At 38.4% G+C, this 14,121-nt stretch overlaps 1 protein-coding gene across 2 annotated transcripts; it reads right to left on the reverse strand.

Annotated features, from left to right (window-relative positions):
• Positions 1-1,601: 1,601 nt before the first annotated feature.
• On the reverse strand, positions 1,602-9,854 carry LOC119886039 (acyl-coenzyme A thioesterase 1-like). 2 transcript variants are annotated; one of them, XM_038696512.1, is made up of 12 exons: positions 9,737-9,854; positions 7,112-7,240; positions 5,828-6,037; positions 5,235-5,334; positions 4,656-4,846; positions 4,387-4,562; positions 4,167-4,283; positions 3,885-3,970; positions 3,600-3,693; positions 3,351-3,431; positions 2,989-3,124; positions 1,602-2,872 (listed from the first exon to the last, which is right to left on the reverse strand). In XM_038696512.1, the coding sequence occupies exons 2-12, from the start codon at positions 7,218-7,220 to the stop codon at positions 2,772-2,774; spliced, it is 1,401 nt and encodes a 466-aa protein (XP_038552440.1). In that variant the 5' UTR covers positions 7,221-7,240; positions 9,737-9,854; the 3' UTR covers positions 1,602-2,771. The 2 variants fall into 2 exon arrangements, with proteins under 2 accessions (XP_038552440.1, XP_038552441.1); XM_038696513.1 differs by lacking the exon at positions 1,602-2,872 and having other exon boundaries at positions 3,033-3,174.
• Between the last annotated feature and the right edge of the window lie 4,267 nt (positions 9,855-14,121).

The following is a 14,121-nucleotide window of genomic DNA, read 5'->3' on the forward strand; positions in this document are numbered from 1 at the left end:
CTGTACACAACTCCTAGTAGCCACCTCCACCAGAGGCTTTGAACATGACCCACTTCCTCGTCCCCAACCTCCAACCAACTCAAATTAGATTTTTCCTTCTCAGATAGAGGCTTTAAAAAGTATCCAATATTTCACAAGAAAAAAATCTGAATAAGTAAACATAATTTTGTGTACACACCCATTAAATCATCTTGTTGCTACCATAGAATTGAGACACTTTTTGATTTACAACTTTACATTTATATTGTGCTTCAGAGGCAGAACTATATCCATGCTAAGACCAGAATGCCAGGCAGACACCTAAAACATAGTATTTTTTATTATAATAAATACCTATTTGACAGGTAGAGTTACTTGTTACACTGCAGGTAAGATTTTACGTACAAAACAACTGAATAATAATAATAATAATAATCATACAACTCTGACAAAAGTAATTCTGCTGTCTGATGAGTAAGTGCAGAAATATCATCAGCAAAAGTGAAAATTATAATTATACCATCCACGCGATGAAGAAGTCCTCCACCTCTAACATTTAATACAACTACTAACACTGTCTCAATGTGTGACATCTGTTTATTTAACCCCTTTGGATGACTTCTCCTCACATTATTTTCTAAAAGAACACCTTGTTTCAACAGGAAATACTACAAATAAAACCAAGTAATTTTATTTTACTTAGGACTGCATCAGTGCTTAAAACCAACAACTTGGATCGTTTGAAAATCACACAGACCTCTTTTTATTGTCTGTGTGTATCTCAGATGTGAATAAACCTCCATACGTGTACGAACTTGCTGTGGCTCAGACTGCCAAACTGACCAAAAACTAAAAGGGCGGTCACTTATCTGGAAATTTTGTTTCATACATTTCCAACCCATGTTCAAATGTAATGATTATATTTACCAAATTAAGCCCCAGCAATCATATCTACAGATAAGAGAGAAGATCATCTCTGTCTGCCTCTGAAAGAGCACACTGTTTTAATAACTCTTCAGAAGTAAAGCCACAGCTCAGTAAAAGCCATCCTCAGTATCTCTCCCTATAAAACCTCAAACACACAGCTGAGTGCTATCAGAACACCATAAAAGCTATACAGTGTGTTCTCCACAAAACCTACATAATGTCTGTTCTCGTTTTGTAGCCGTTTTACAGCCAAAAGTAGGGCAAGATTTTGTATATGTAATGTTATGTTATGTAAATGTGTGTACGCATGTGTAACTTCAAAGTCACACAAGTTCTGGGACATTTGAGAGCGGAGTTTAAGAGAGTTTTATGCTTTTAATCTGAACTGCATCTATTCACAAAAGCACTTATTTTTTTCTCAGTGTCTATGCCTGAAACACACACGGAGAAATTTGAGCACAGTGAAATGACAAATTTTGCTAATTGGTTTTAGGTCAAAGCTATGACCACTGATATCCATTAGTCGTCCATTTTCTGGTGCATGGCAGATGAGAAGCCTTCATGTGATCAATACAGTTTAGTGTCCACAGTAAACTGGGCGGGGCAGTCAACACAAACTGTTATAAGCCATCATTTGCACTTGGGCTCCTTACAAGACAGAGGAGTTTCTTCAGATGGAGGTAAGAGAGACTAAATGTTTGAATAAAACTCTTTATTTTTATACATTTGAAAACTATTCCTAGATGATAACATAATATGATAACATAATATGATAAGTTGAGTGCATGCATCATGTTGCAAAGTAGTTCACGCATTGAAACATCCAGAAAAATCACAACATCCTCATGTGAGGATTCCCATCCTCAACACATCATTGAGTATGGGAATTGATTTAAATTGTTTGTTGCAGGCCTCAAAGGAGAGTATGTCCGATTTGGAGAACGGCATGGTCACTATTATCAGAGTTTTCCACAAATACTCGGGTCACAAGTGCAAACTGAGGAAAGCAGAGCTTAAAGCACTCATCAACAATGAGATGAGTCATTTCATAATGGTAAGGACTAAAAGTGTGAAAACTGGCTGATTGTGTCAGCACTTTAATAGCAGTATAATGCCTGTAATAACCATGGTCTGTATTTAAAGATGAAAGATTCATCTCCCCTTCCTCCCACTACAAAAATGAAGCCAAAATATCCCCAATATGGTCGCTGCTTTTACTGAGCTTAAAGTGAAAATTGCATTTAAACATATTTGAATGTTGCTGGCCAGTTTAGTCTAAAATATGGCAAATGTAGAGAGGTTTATCAAACAACATGCCTCTATCACCACCTTCAGGCCAAACTAGTCTCATCCACAGATGATGCTTTCTGGTATGTAATTGGCATTTCAACTGCATGGTGTCACTGGTATTTCTATAGACTCTCAGTAAAAATGTATTGCCCATTTCCTGGAAATGTTTCACTTTCATTAAATGTTCCTTCTGAACAGAAAATCCAAGAGAACGAAACTCTGGATGAGCTCTTTGCGGACCTCGACCAGAACGGAGACCTGGAGATTGACTTCAAAGAGTTCATCGCCCTCATCGCCATGGTCACCTCAGCATGCCATGAACTCTTCATCCCAAGCCATAATGAATAATTAGCATGTATACTCTTTACTCATTAAAAATATGAGGATCACAGAAACAGAGTGTCTGATTTTGAGTTTGAGTTATTAGTTTACATGAGCAAGATGCCTGAGAAGATTTTGACCAACTATCTTATTCACATTGTTTAGTGTAATAAAAGTTTGCTGCATAAAATAAAATGTGTGTATTACATTTATGACTGAAATATTTTTTTTCTATCTCAAGCTTCACCACAGATTCACAGTCTTAGATGACTTTCCATAAAATCCAGGATCTTCTTCCAGGCATCTTCCTGGGCAGCAGCGTGGGGTGCGAGGTGGCCTCCCCACAGAGTGATCACTGCAGGAGGAAAACATTCTATAATAGTACATATTCAATATTACAACAGCCTCGCATTAATAGTGTAATGACAATTACACTAGTGTAGTGTAATTCAGTTCTGGGATAGGGCTCACATTTTTCTGGTTTGACGCTCCACATGGATGCTCTTGAATTTGGTGCGTAGGGAGGTTCAATCAGGTGACCAGCACCGGGGTACGACAAACACGTGAACAGCTGGGATTTACCTGCAGCCCTCAGTGTTTCCTCGATCTGATGAACCCAATTGCTTTTTAGCAAACAACTAGGGATGCTTGAAAAATCTGTTTAATTTACAGTTAAAGTGAAGATCAAAACTGCTCAAATGTTTGACTTAATAAATACCAACTATATACCAAAACTCTTTAAACAAAAACGGTCCCAAACTACTTAATACATGCTTTCCAACATCAATAATTTGTAATGCTGGAAAATAAAAACAATAAAATAAGACATCTACCAGGTTTGCGTTCTCTATGCTTGAAGTGCTGAGGTCATCTTCACCCAGTATGTACATTAATGGACAGGGGAGGTGCTCCAACTGCAAAAAAACAATATCAAGTCATTCTGGAGCAAAGTTTCTCTAATTGATACAAAATATGGATCTGCATATTTATGTGATATTCTTTAAGCATGCATGTGTGTGTACAGTATGTGTGTTGCGGTGGGTTCAGGGGGTGCAGAGATGCTGTTTAGTCCTTCACATCACCTTCACTTTGTTCTCAGGGGCAATGTTAGCAGGCAAAGAGACCTCTCTGAAACTGGCATGGCCTTGATCATCATACCTCCAATATTTCTTCTCACTAAAAGGACAAATTAACACAGAAAGGTAACGGTTAAATACCAGAAAAGCTATTTTATCTCAATTGATAAGACGACTAACTGTTAATATATGAACAGTCCTTCAGACCAGATCAGATGAATTGATGCAATAATTCCAAAGTGATGTCTTAATATTAATATCCTACAAACTGCATCTTTAATTACTCTCTACCTGTCAAACAGTCCAGAGCTGCCATCTACATCTGGGAGTTTGACGACACTTCCTACTGGGCCATTGATACAAATCAAACACGATGGCTGCAGAGGAGAACATAAATTGTTGAAAGTCAATATGAACTTCTTCCTACTGCCTTGACAAATTGAATAAAAATCATAAACTTTTTTTTCTAGGCATGTAGTACATTTATTTTTATACATATTGATTCTAAACAAGCAGGTACAACGAGCCATGTATTGATCAAACTGCATATTTAGAAATGGCTGATAAACATACTTTAACACCAGTCTGAGTGGCAAGTCGAAGAGTCAGGTAGCCTCCAAAGGAGAGGCCGATGATCCCAACTCTGTCAGCACAGACCTGCTGATGACCTTGAAGAAGGTGGAATGCTGCCTGCCCCCCCCCCCCATGACGAAATAATTAAAGTACATGTGAGCTTCAGTGAAAAACACATGATGTCAGCACAGGGTAAAGTAAAGCCTGCATCTTATCTTACTTGGAAATATGAATCACCAACATTGAGGGTGTTTTGTGGGCCAGGCAATTCTTTGTGCCCTATGTAAGCAAGGGCCAGGCTAGCATAGCCCCTGGATGCAAACAGGGAGGAGCGGTACTCTGGCAGTCCCCCTCCCATTCCCCACAGGTCCATCATGGCTGGAAATGGGCCTGGGCCTGCAGGAAATCAGTACAGTAAGTGACGTTCAGACAACAGTCTTTCCACATCTGTCTTAAAATCTGAGTGATTGCTTCAAATCTTGTGCTCACCGGGTGGTAAAAACAACGTCCCTACAACTCCATCCTGCCGAATCTCTATTCTCCGTACGCCTGGTGCCATGTAGCAGCGCTCAGTAAAGATGGCAGCCAGCTCAGTGCTCTGTCTTTCACTGGGTGAAACGTGGCCCTCCAGTAAGGACAACAGCACGGTGTATGGTGTCTCTACGTTTTTTTTCCTCAGCCTGTAAAAGAGAAGAAAAAAAAAAAAAAAAGACTACATTTCAGTCAGGAAACTCTGTCAACCTTTGATTTACTGCATCAGTAACAAGAATTTGAAGCATCTTCTCCTGTAATGGTCAAGAACAAACCTGTGTGACACAGACGTAAACACAACATGATTAGGGGGTCTAGGGAGGTAGCAGCAACATAAAAATACATAGAACGTTCCCTCCCCGGTCCCCAGGCCAAAGTCTGAACAAATTGAGTGAGATAATTTATTCCCAGGCTACAACAGGCAAAATATCTGACAATAGTTCGAAGCAGTATGGCTCAGGGTAAACCAAGGCCTAAACCATCATTTGGTTTTGATGCCACAAACTTGAGCACTGAGAGCTTGTTTTCATCACTTGCCTCAAACCTTCTCTTGAACCAGGAGCCGGCTGCAGTCCCCAGAACAGTCCCATTGGCTCACGGCCCAAATATGAGCCCCCGACTGACTGATCGCTGGTCACTATTAAGGGGACAGAGAGACAGAGAGGTTACCAACTGCCTGCATGAAAGTCTAAATGGTTAAAGTAATCTGATCTCTAAAGGTTTCATCCACAATAAACAGATTAAATGTTAACTTGTAACATTTAACAATTTTACAACTATAACTTAATTGCAACTTTACACTAAAACCACTTTATTCAGCTCTTTTAGTGGTTCAAATCTCCTTATAAGTTCCTGTACCTGCTTGGACACTGGCTGTGCTTTTGCAAAGTAAAAAGCATTAAACTAAACTACATGCAATAAACTACAAACAATAAAATTGATTTTCCAGCATTTTCCAACACCTATTGGAGCAATTTATTACATCTATAATCTGATTATTGTGTTTTCTTCCAGCAACTGTAACAAGTTAATATATCAAATTTGTGGTTAATACATTTAATTACAAAAGCATTACATATACTCCAACAAGGAATGTACTATACTACACTACAAAACTCAGTGTGACTCACAGTTGACAGTTCCATCTGCATTTGTATTATAATGGGCGAAAGCCTCCCACAGGTCACCATCCTCACTGTGCATTTGTGCACACACTGTGACAGGACAGCATGGAGGCAGGAAACGTGCTTTGATGCTGATTTGTTCATCTATGAGGGCACGAACAGGAGCAGCCGTCAGTAGGGGGGCTTGTCTATAACTGCTCTTCCACCGAACTCCACCTACAGGTAGAAAAAAAAGTTAGTTATAGTTGCATCCTCAAGTACGTGTTACAAAGAAACTGAAACAGATCTTGCAGTATTTCACATAAATTCTAAAAAAAAAAAAAAGTGGAGAATTTTAACATTATATTTGTCGCTCGTCTACATCAACTTACATCCACACCTAATGTATCAGGATCAATTTGGGTTCATTGTCCAGCTCAAGGACACTTTGACACATGGAAAGCAGGAGCTAGGAATAAAATCACCAACCCTATGATTAACAGACACCCTGGCTACCTCCTGCCCTACAGTCCCCCTCCATCATAATACTGCATATTTCTACATCAGATTTTACACAATTATAGCGAACAAGACAGTTTGTTTTTAATTGACTTAGGTCAGTGGTTTTCAAACGGGGGTGGGCTCCCCTGGGGGACATAGTGCTACTGCAGGGGGGCATGGATGTTGAACAGTGCAAGAGAACCACTGACTTAAGTGTAGTAGTTCATGTGAGAAAACAAATAATGTTTTTAAAAATGCTATATTGAAATGTGTGCAATTTTCTTTTTTAAAAATCCCCGGTTTAGCAACTAAAACCTAATAACTTGTTCCTTGGCCCATATTCTAACTTTCTGTCAAATTGAACAGATATCTCTTAACAGGTTTTTGAGCTGCTGACTTACAGAAAACATAACCTCCTTGGTCGAGATGGCAGTCTGCAAAAATAATTACAACTGCTGTAACAATACAGGTGCTTCTTTGCAGCATATCAATTGAATAGTCATGGGTGACTATATATTTGAAGTACTACAGTCTAAAAATTTATTCAAAAATTACCTGTGTTCAGCATGATTTCTAGAAAATGTTTTGAGGTTATTTTACACTTGTAACAACAGTGACTATAGTGGAAATCAAATTCCTATTATTATCTCAGATTTTCACATGCTTTCATGTAAAATCAGATGTAGACATACAGTATAATAGTAGCATATATACACACATATTATTGTAGCATATACTCAGATTTAAAATACATGTCATTGCTGAACTCAGACACAAACTCTCCAATACAGAACAAACAATTATTCTTACCCACAGCAGGATGCAAACACGCCAGGTTCCTGTGTAGACTGATGCATGGTAGCATCTTCATGTCTATGAGCTGCCGTATTGTTGTCAAACTGATATGTGCTCTGACCATTATGGCGCTTTTTTCCGACCCTATAAAGAGAAATCAAACACTTCTGTGTCATGTCTATTTAATGAAATAAGGTTATCAATAGGAGCCAATTTCCGCCAAAACTAAGAAAAAAAAACAAAGATCCAGTACTTTGTTTTTACTTTGCTTAATTATAAATGAATTATAATAAGAAAAATTATAAGAAAAATGGCGTAGCATCTCAAAAAACAAAATGAGAAACTTTCTCAAAATAAAGAAAAACTCAAACTATTGACTTAAGATCTCAAAGTAATGAGAAACTCACTAAAGTCATTATTTTGAGTATTTTTCCCCCATCACACTGGCAGAAATGGGCTTCCATATTGTTCTGCTCCAGTGAGAGGAGGTAAAGAGTTAAATATTAATCCCTACTACTGATCTGAATGTGAACTGCACACTCTGCTGCCAGAATTTGCCAAGCTAAGAGCTGCTCCTCTGTTACTTTTGATCTTTGTCCTTCCTTCCAGCCTAGTATTATATTAGAAAACATGTGCAAAGGCTGCTTTATGACAGGCTAAGTCCTAAAAGCACCTGCAGGTTCAAATGTACTTAAGTAAAGGAGCAGAAGAAGTAGTAGCAGTAGAAGTTAATTAGCCTGATTCCATAAGCCTACACTGACTATACTTTTAACTTTACTTTTAACTAAACATGGACTTGAACCTACAAATATTTATACATATTGCAAAAAACATATGAATAAAATAATAATAATATTTATAATATAATAATAATAATAAAAAAATAAATGTGTCAAGCACAAGGAATTACCACATCGCAATTTCGTCAGCTAACTCACCCGAATCACTTGGTCAATAATTGCCCTCTATTGCAAATCACTCACCAAGGCCACGTTCAATCTGGCAACAGTGTGCACCATTTACTATAGTTTCCAGGTTGAATGACATGTTTACTCAAAATGTGTTATTTTCTTTCACACCAGATTTATGAGTTTGGAGGTATGTTTTCTCTTGTTTGTGGGTGTTTCAGAGGTGTTACCCAATCAGCAGTGACGGCAGTCTCCCATACAGATAAGGCAGAGATCATTGGCAAAGTAATTCGAGAAGATCCAGTAGTTCAGAAAATTTGTCAGAAGAAGGGAGATGAACAAGGCAAAGAGCAATGAGTCAGCATCCACATGTTAGACAGGAGGGAGGAAATCAAAAGATGTATTTGATGAACCATTGTCTTTGGCAGTGATGGTGAGAGCAATAAATAAATCAAGACCAACATCTGTAGGGGAAGTTCTGATATGATATCTTATGCTAAAGCATCTAGTTGCAACAAAGGGATAATAGAGTGTGAGGAGTGAAGATTACCAAGTGCAAGGAAAGAAGCAGCAGTGATTACAATAAGAAAACCGAGATCTGTCTAAACCCACAAGTTATAGGCTGATAGCACTAACATCAAATACATGCAAGATAATGTAGAGGATGACAAGGGAAACGTTATCTAAATAATACTAGTATCTCAGCAATGGGCATCTCGAGTAAAGCACTCCTGTGGTTCGAATCCTACCTCTCGGGGCGTTCCTACAATGTTTTGTGGCAAGGACAATTATCCTCCTCCCACTGCCTCTCCACAGGGGTGCCCCAAGGCTCAGTGCTAGGGTCCCTTCTCTTCTCAATTTACACCACCTCACTGAGGCCGATCATTCGCTCGCACTGCTTCTCTTACCACTGCTACGCAGACGATACGCAACTCTACTTTTCCTTCCTGCCAGGTGATCCCACCGTCTCGGCGCAGATCACGGACTGTCTCTCTGACATATCTGCATGGATGAAGGCTTGCCCCCTTCAACTAAACCTCTCTAAGATGGAACTCTTGGTCATTCCAGCCAAGCAATCTATCCACCATAACATCAAGTGAACGAAAAACATGGTTGACCGTGACAAACCGTTTGTGAAGTTTAGACTACACACAGTTGCACCCTCAGCACTGCCCTTGCTGTTAATTAAAAGTATGGCCGTTTTGATGAAAACTTGATGATGAAAGTGACTGAAGTGGTAATCCTCAAAAGACAGAAAATGTTGTACATTATACTTCCAAATGTTTAGGCTTTTTTCCCCCTTTTACTGAATAACTTTTGTGCAGAGAATATGACTCAGAGATTCTTTAGTGTAACCTAGCAACATATTTCTACACCAATTCACCTGCAGAACATGTTTTACTATGATAGTTTTTATACTTTTAATTAAATACATGCTTATATAAATTATGTTGCCTTTTAGTTCATGGTTAACCGTTTACAATGTGAGCTTCCAGGGGAGCTGACGTTGTTTTATGACGTCATTGAGCTACTACTCGTGAAGTCGGAGTCCAAATTTATTTCCCTCCGAGTTCACGAGTAGAAAATCCGACTTCAGGTGGCGTTAATTGTTACTTTTCTAGTTGGAAGTCGGAAAAATACGAGTTCCGAGTGACTGGAACGCAACACAACTATCTTTGGGCTGCTGCTCTACAGTAGGCAGATTCGGGTCGCATTTACAAAGCTATCTTACCGTTAGTTGGCCTCCCACATGTCAGAGAAAGTTCCTCCTGAGGAGAGCAACTTTACAAATGGCATCAGAAAGGGGGGTGTAATAAACACAGCCATGTAAAGGGGAGGGGTCGACCTTGTTTGCGCTGAATGACGTTGTTATTGCAAATTGAGTCCCTCCCACCCGAGATGCGAGCTGGAGGAGTCGAGGAGGAGACGCGAGGAGAGAGGAGTCGAGGAAACAGGCATTTTACGAATTGAGGGGCGAGTTCAATCTCAAAACATTTTGCACCGCGGTCTGCAACGTTTTCGGTTTGGACGACACGTTTCCTTGCAACATTGTGTAACGTTCCTCAACTGGCTTCCGATGTTTTCTTCTGTTTGGTGGGTGTCGTGGAAATTATATTCCTGGTGAGAGGTTGAGCAAGTAATTACAACGAACCGTTGTCTTTGAAGAATTTATTTAACAAAAGAGAATAAACAGAGAAGTACTACAACACAAATCAGCTGGGCCAGAGGTTACTAACGTCTGGCCCCGAGCAAAGAGATGCATCATTTACACAGTCTAGGTCTCTATGTTTTGGCGAACAGAGATCCTCTCTCGGCCTTGAATGAACATTCCAGGAGAGGAACAACAAGAGAGGAAAAGCACCAAAACAATCTCACAGCTCTGACCTAAACCCTAGTAAATGTGGACAGACTAACATAAGAAGTATAGGAGAGGAAAGGTTGAGGATAAAACACAATACATAATAATAATAGTAAAAGAACATACATAAAAGATTAAATTTAATATGAAAAGGAAGAGGACACAATTTTCTGCCATAACAGTGGGCGTGTCACAGCTGTTACCCAATCAGCTGCGATAAGTTTGTAAACACAGAGGTGTGAAAAAGGAAGGACAATGCAGTTCTGTTCAAAGAAACGTTTTGCCACGTTTCGTCGCCGCTGAACTCGCCCCAGGTTAATGTCCTCAGTCACATGACTTGCTCCACACAAAGGTTACATCAAACATTTAAAAAAAGACTAGAATATCCTGCTACTTACTTGGACAAACAATTAATCACTTTTCAAAATGGTTAATCAGTATTGTTTCAGCACTAAATAATACACTGTAACGTAGCAGTGAATAGCATTCTGAAAAATTATGCAAAAACATTTGTTTGATTGAGAAGCTTAAGCCTACTTTATTTTATAATTATTATTAGAGTATTGCTCTTACAAAAAAAAGCAACCATTTCTAATTAAATACATTTGAAGAAACTTTATAAGTTTCTTTATACATGTAAAAATTATAATTAATTAATTAATTTTATAACTTAATTTAGTTTATCAACGTTTTGGATTGATTGATTTGTTTATTTATCACAAATAAAAGAGATTTGAAACCGATTTTACATCCAGGATGTTTCTCTCGCATTAAATGAAATTTACTTGATTTACTTTAAAGAATTTACTTGATTCGAGATGAAAAAAGTATCGACTGCATCACGCACAGAACAAATGTAGCTATATAATACACTGTGAAACATTTTCTCCCTAGGTTGTTTACAGAGACCACATTTAGCTGGAAAACCAGCACAGATTTTCTGAATGATACATGTAAGGTATTTTACTTTGAAAATAACCTGTATATGTGTGTTTCTTTCATGATTAGATCATAACATATAGCCTTTTTGTTTGTTTGTTTGATTTAATTTCGTTTTGTTTGTTTTGTTTTCTATTTATTTATTTATTTACCTTTTGGTTCACTGAACCTGTAACCTGAAGTACTAAAACCATGATATTACACACTTCCGGTACAGTAGGTGGCGGTATGCACCTGAACAAGTTGGTTGCGATCCGCCATAAAACCCAGAGAAGAAGAAGAAGAAGAAGAAGTTTTTTTGTTATGAATGATTCTACCATAGGAAGTGACGAAGTCAGCAAACCTTGTGACGTTAGAAGGTGATGTAGAGGAATGCACAAAGCAAATTACAGAACACATTATAAATGCAGCACATTTAAGTATTCAAAAAAGAACAACAAAGGGCAGGAAGAAAGTGATCCCCTGGTGGAATGAGGAGTGTAGCAGAGCTGTAAAAGAACGAAACAAAGCCTTTAAAACATTAAAGAAGAATTTATCACAAGAGAGTGTTTTGGATTTTCAAAGGAAAAGGGCAGTGGCACGTAGGACAATTAAGTTAACCAAAAAAAATAAATTGGAGAGAGTTCTGTTCCATCATAGGTAGAGGTGTAGAGTTAGGGGATATATGGTCTATGTTTAAAAGAATGAGTGGGAAAAGGAAAGCAATTAAAATCCCAGCTTTGATAGATGGAGGAAAGACAGTGGTGTCAGACAAAGAAAAGACAGAGATGTTGGGTAGGGCTTTTGCGGCTGTGCATAGTGGTGATCACCTTATGGATATTCATAAGCAACAGAAAGACCTGGCACTCAGAGAAAATAAGGACGTGAAGCTGAAGAGGGACGATGGTACAACTTTAGATGTGGATTTTACAATAACAGAACTCAATATAGCTCTGCTTGGCACGGGATATACAGCCCCAGGACAAGACCAGTTATGTTATGCCATATTCCATCAGCTGCCAGTAGAGTCAATTAAGCTAGTGTTAAGACTGTTCAATAAAATATGGAAGGATGGAATAATACCGAGATGTTGGAAAAGTGCAGTTATACTACCGTTTAGCAAACCTGGTAAAGACCCAACCAATCCTGGTAATTATAGACCCATAGCTCTGACATCACACTTATGCAAATGGATGGAGAGGATAATAGTTCGTAGGTTATCACATGTAATGGAACAGAGAGGACTACTGAGTAATATACAAAATGGATTTCGGAAAGGGCGCTCCACAACAGATGCTCTCGTTAGAGTAAGTAATGAGGTAGAAAAGGCACTGAAAATGAAAGAGCTGATGATAATAGTGTATTTTGACATTGAGAAGGCATATGATACTATGTGGAGGGAAGGACTACTTATTAAACTAAATAGAATGGGGTTTGAAGGAAGTATTTATAACTGGATACTAGACTTTTTAACAGATAGGAAAATTAGAGTAAAGGTTGGATCAGAAATTTCTACAGAGTTTAAGGTAAATAATGGCATTCCCCAGGGGAGCGCAATTAGCCTTATATTATTCAACATTATGATTAATGATATATTTTCAGATTTAGATGGACGCATCAAATCAGCGTTATATGCAGATGATGGGGCCATATGGATGAGAGGAAGAAATGAGACATATGTGTTAGAGAACATTAGGAAAGCAATAGGGAAAGTAGAGAAGTGGTCATTCAAGTGGGGATTTAAAATATCAACAAGCAAATCCTGTTATATGGTGTTCACAAACAAGCGAAAGTGTCATGTAGAAAAGCTTTTTCTATATCAGCAGCCAATGGAAAAAGTAAATGAATTTAAGTATTTGGGATTGTGGTTTGATAGTAAGTACACATGGAAAATACACATAAATCAATTGGAAACTAAATGCAAACAAGTTATTAATTTACTGAGAGCGGTGGCGGGATGCGACTGGGGTGCAGATAAACAGTCACTAATTGACATATATAGAGCATGCATGAGGTCATCAATAGATTATGGTTGCATAGCATATGATGCAGCAGCAAAAACAACATTGGAAAAAATTAATAAATTACAATACAGAGCCTTACGGATATGCATTGGAGCCATTAAGACAACTCCCATTAACACAATACTCATAGAAGCTGGAGAGACACCACTGGAGTTAAGAAGAGAGAAACTAGCGCTAGCATATTGGGCCAGATTGAAAGGAAGTGGGAAAGAAAACCCTGCAAAGGAGATAACAAAGGATTGTTGGGAATATTTCAAGTTTCGGGGGCATGGGTTTGGATGGACGGGGGAAAAGAGAGTCAGGGAACACGGACTGGAAGTATTAGATTTCACCACACCCAGTCCAGTCAGTAACATTCAACCTTGGCTCTATCCAGACGTAAAAACAGATTTTAGTATACTGGAAAAGAAAAGAGGATGGGGAATAGAGGAAGTGGGAATACGGACTAGCAGCTATCTGAGAAACAGTTTCCATAATTATCTAAAAATCTATACAGATGGATCTAAAAACAAACAGGAATGTGTGGGAATTGGAATACATATACCAGAATTCAAAATAAATATCTCAAAATGATTATCAGGTAGGCTATCCGTATATACAGCAGAAATAGTGGCAGTCATTATAGCATTACAGTGGGTTGAAGAGGTCAGACCTGATAGGGTGATATTAAGCACAGACTCCTTAGCAGTTATTAAAAGCATTCAGTCAATGACATCTGTCAGAGAAGACCTACTGATAGAAATGTTTCACAGCTTATTAAGATTACATCGGGGAGGGATAGATGTTCAGTTTTGCTGATGAGATTGCAGACAAACT

Source organism: Micropterus salmoides, unplaced genomic scaffold (genome assembly GCF_014851395.1).
Source record: "Micropterus salmoides isolate LMB-PRFRI ecotype aquatic unplaced genomic scaffold, ASM1485139v1 Ms_hic_scaffold_4, whole genome shotgun sequence".
In the NCBI taxonomy this organism is placed as follows: domain Eukaryota; kingdom Metazoa; phylum Chordata; class Actinopteri; order Centrarchiformes; family Centrarchidae; genus Micropterus; species Micropterus salmoides.

What these genes read in the sequence shown, in the direction of transcription:
- LOC119886039 (XM_038696512.1), bottom strand. Translation starts at nt 7,220, where the DNA reads ATGGTCAGAGCACATATCAGTTTGACAACAATACGGCAGCTCATAGAC. An exon ending in TGCAGATGGAACTGTCAACT is followed by an intron (nt 5,335 to 5,827) that starts GTGAGTCACACT and finishes TCCCCTTAATAG; the next exon opens with TGACCAGCGATCAGTCAGTC. An exon ending in CCCCTGAGAACAAAGTGAAG is followed by an intron (nt 3,432 to 3,599) that starts GTGATGTGAAGG and finishes GTTTTTTTGCAG; the next exon opens with TTGGAGCACCTCCCCTGTCC.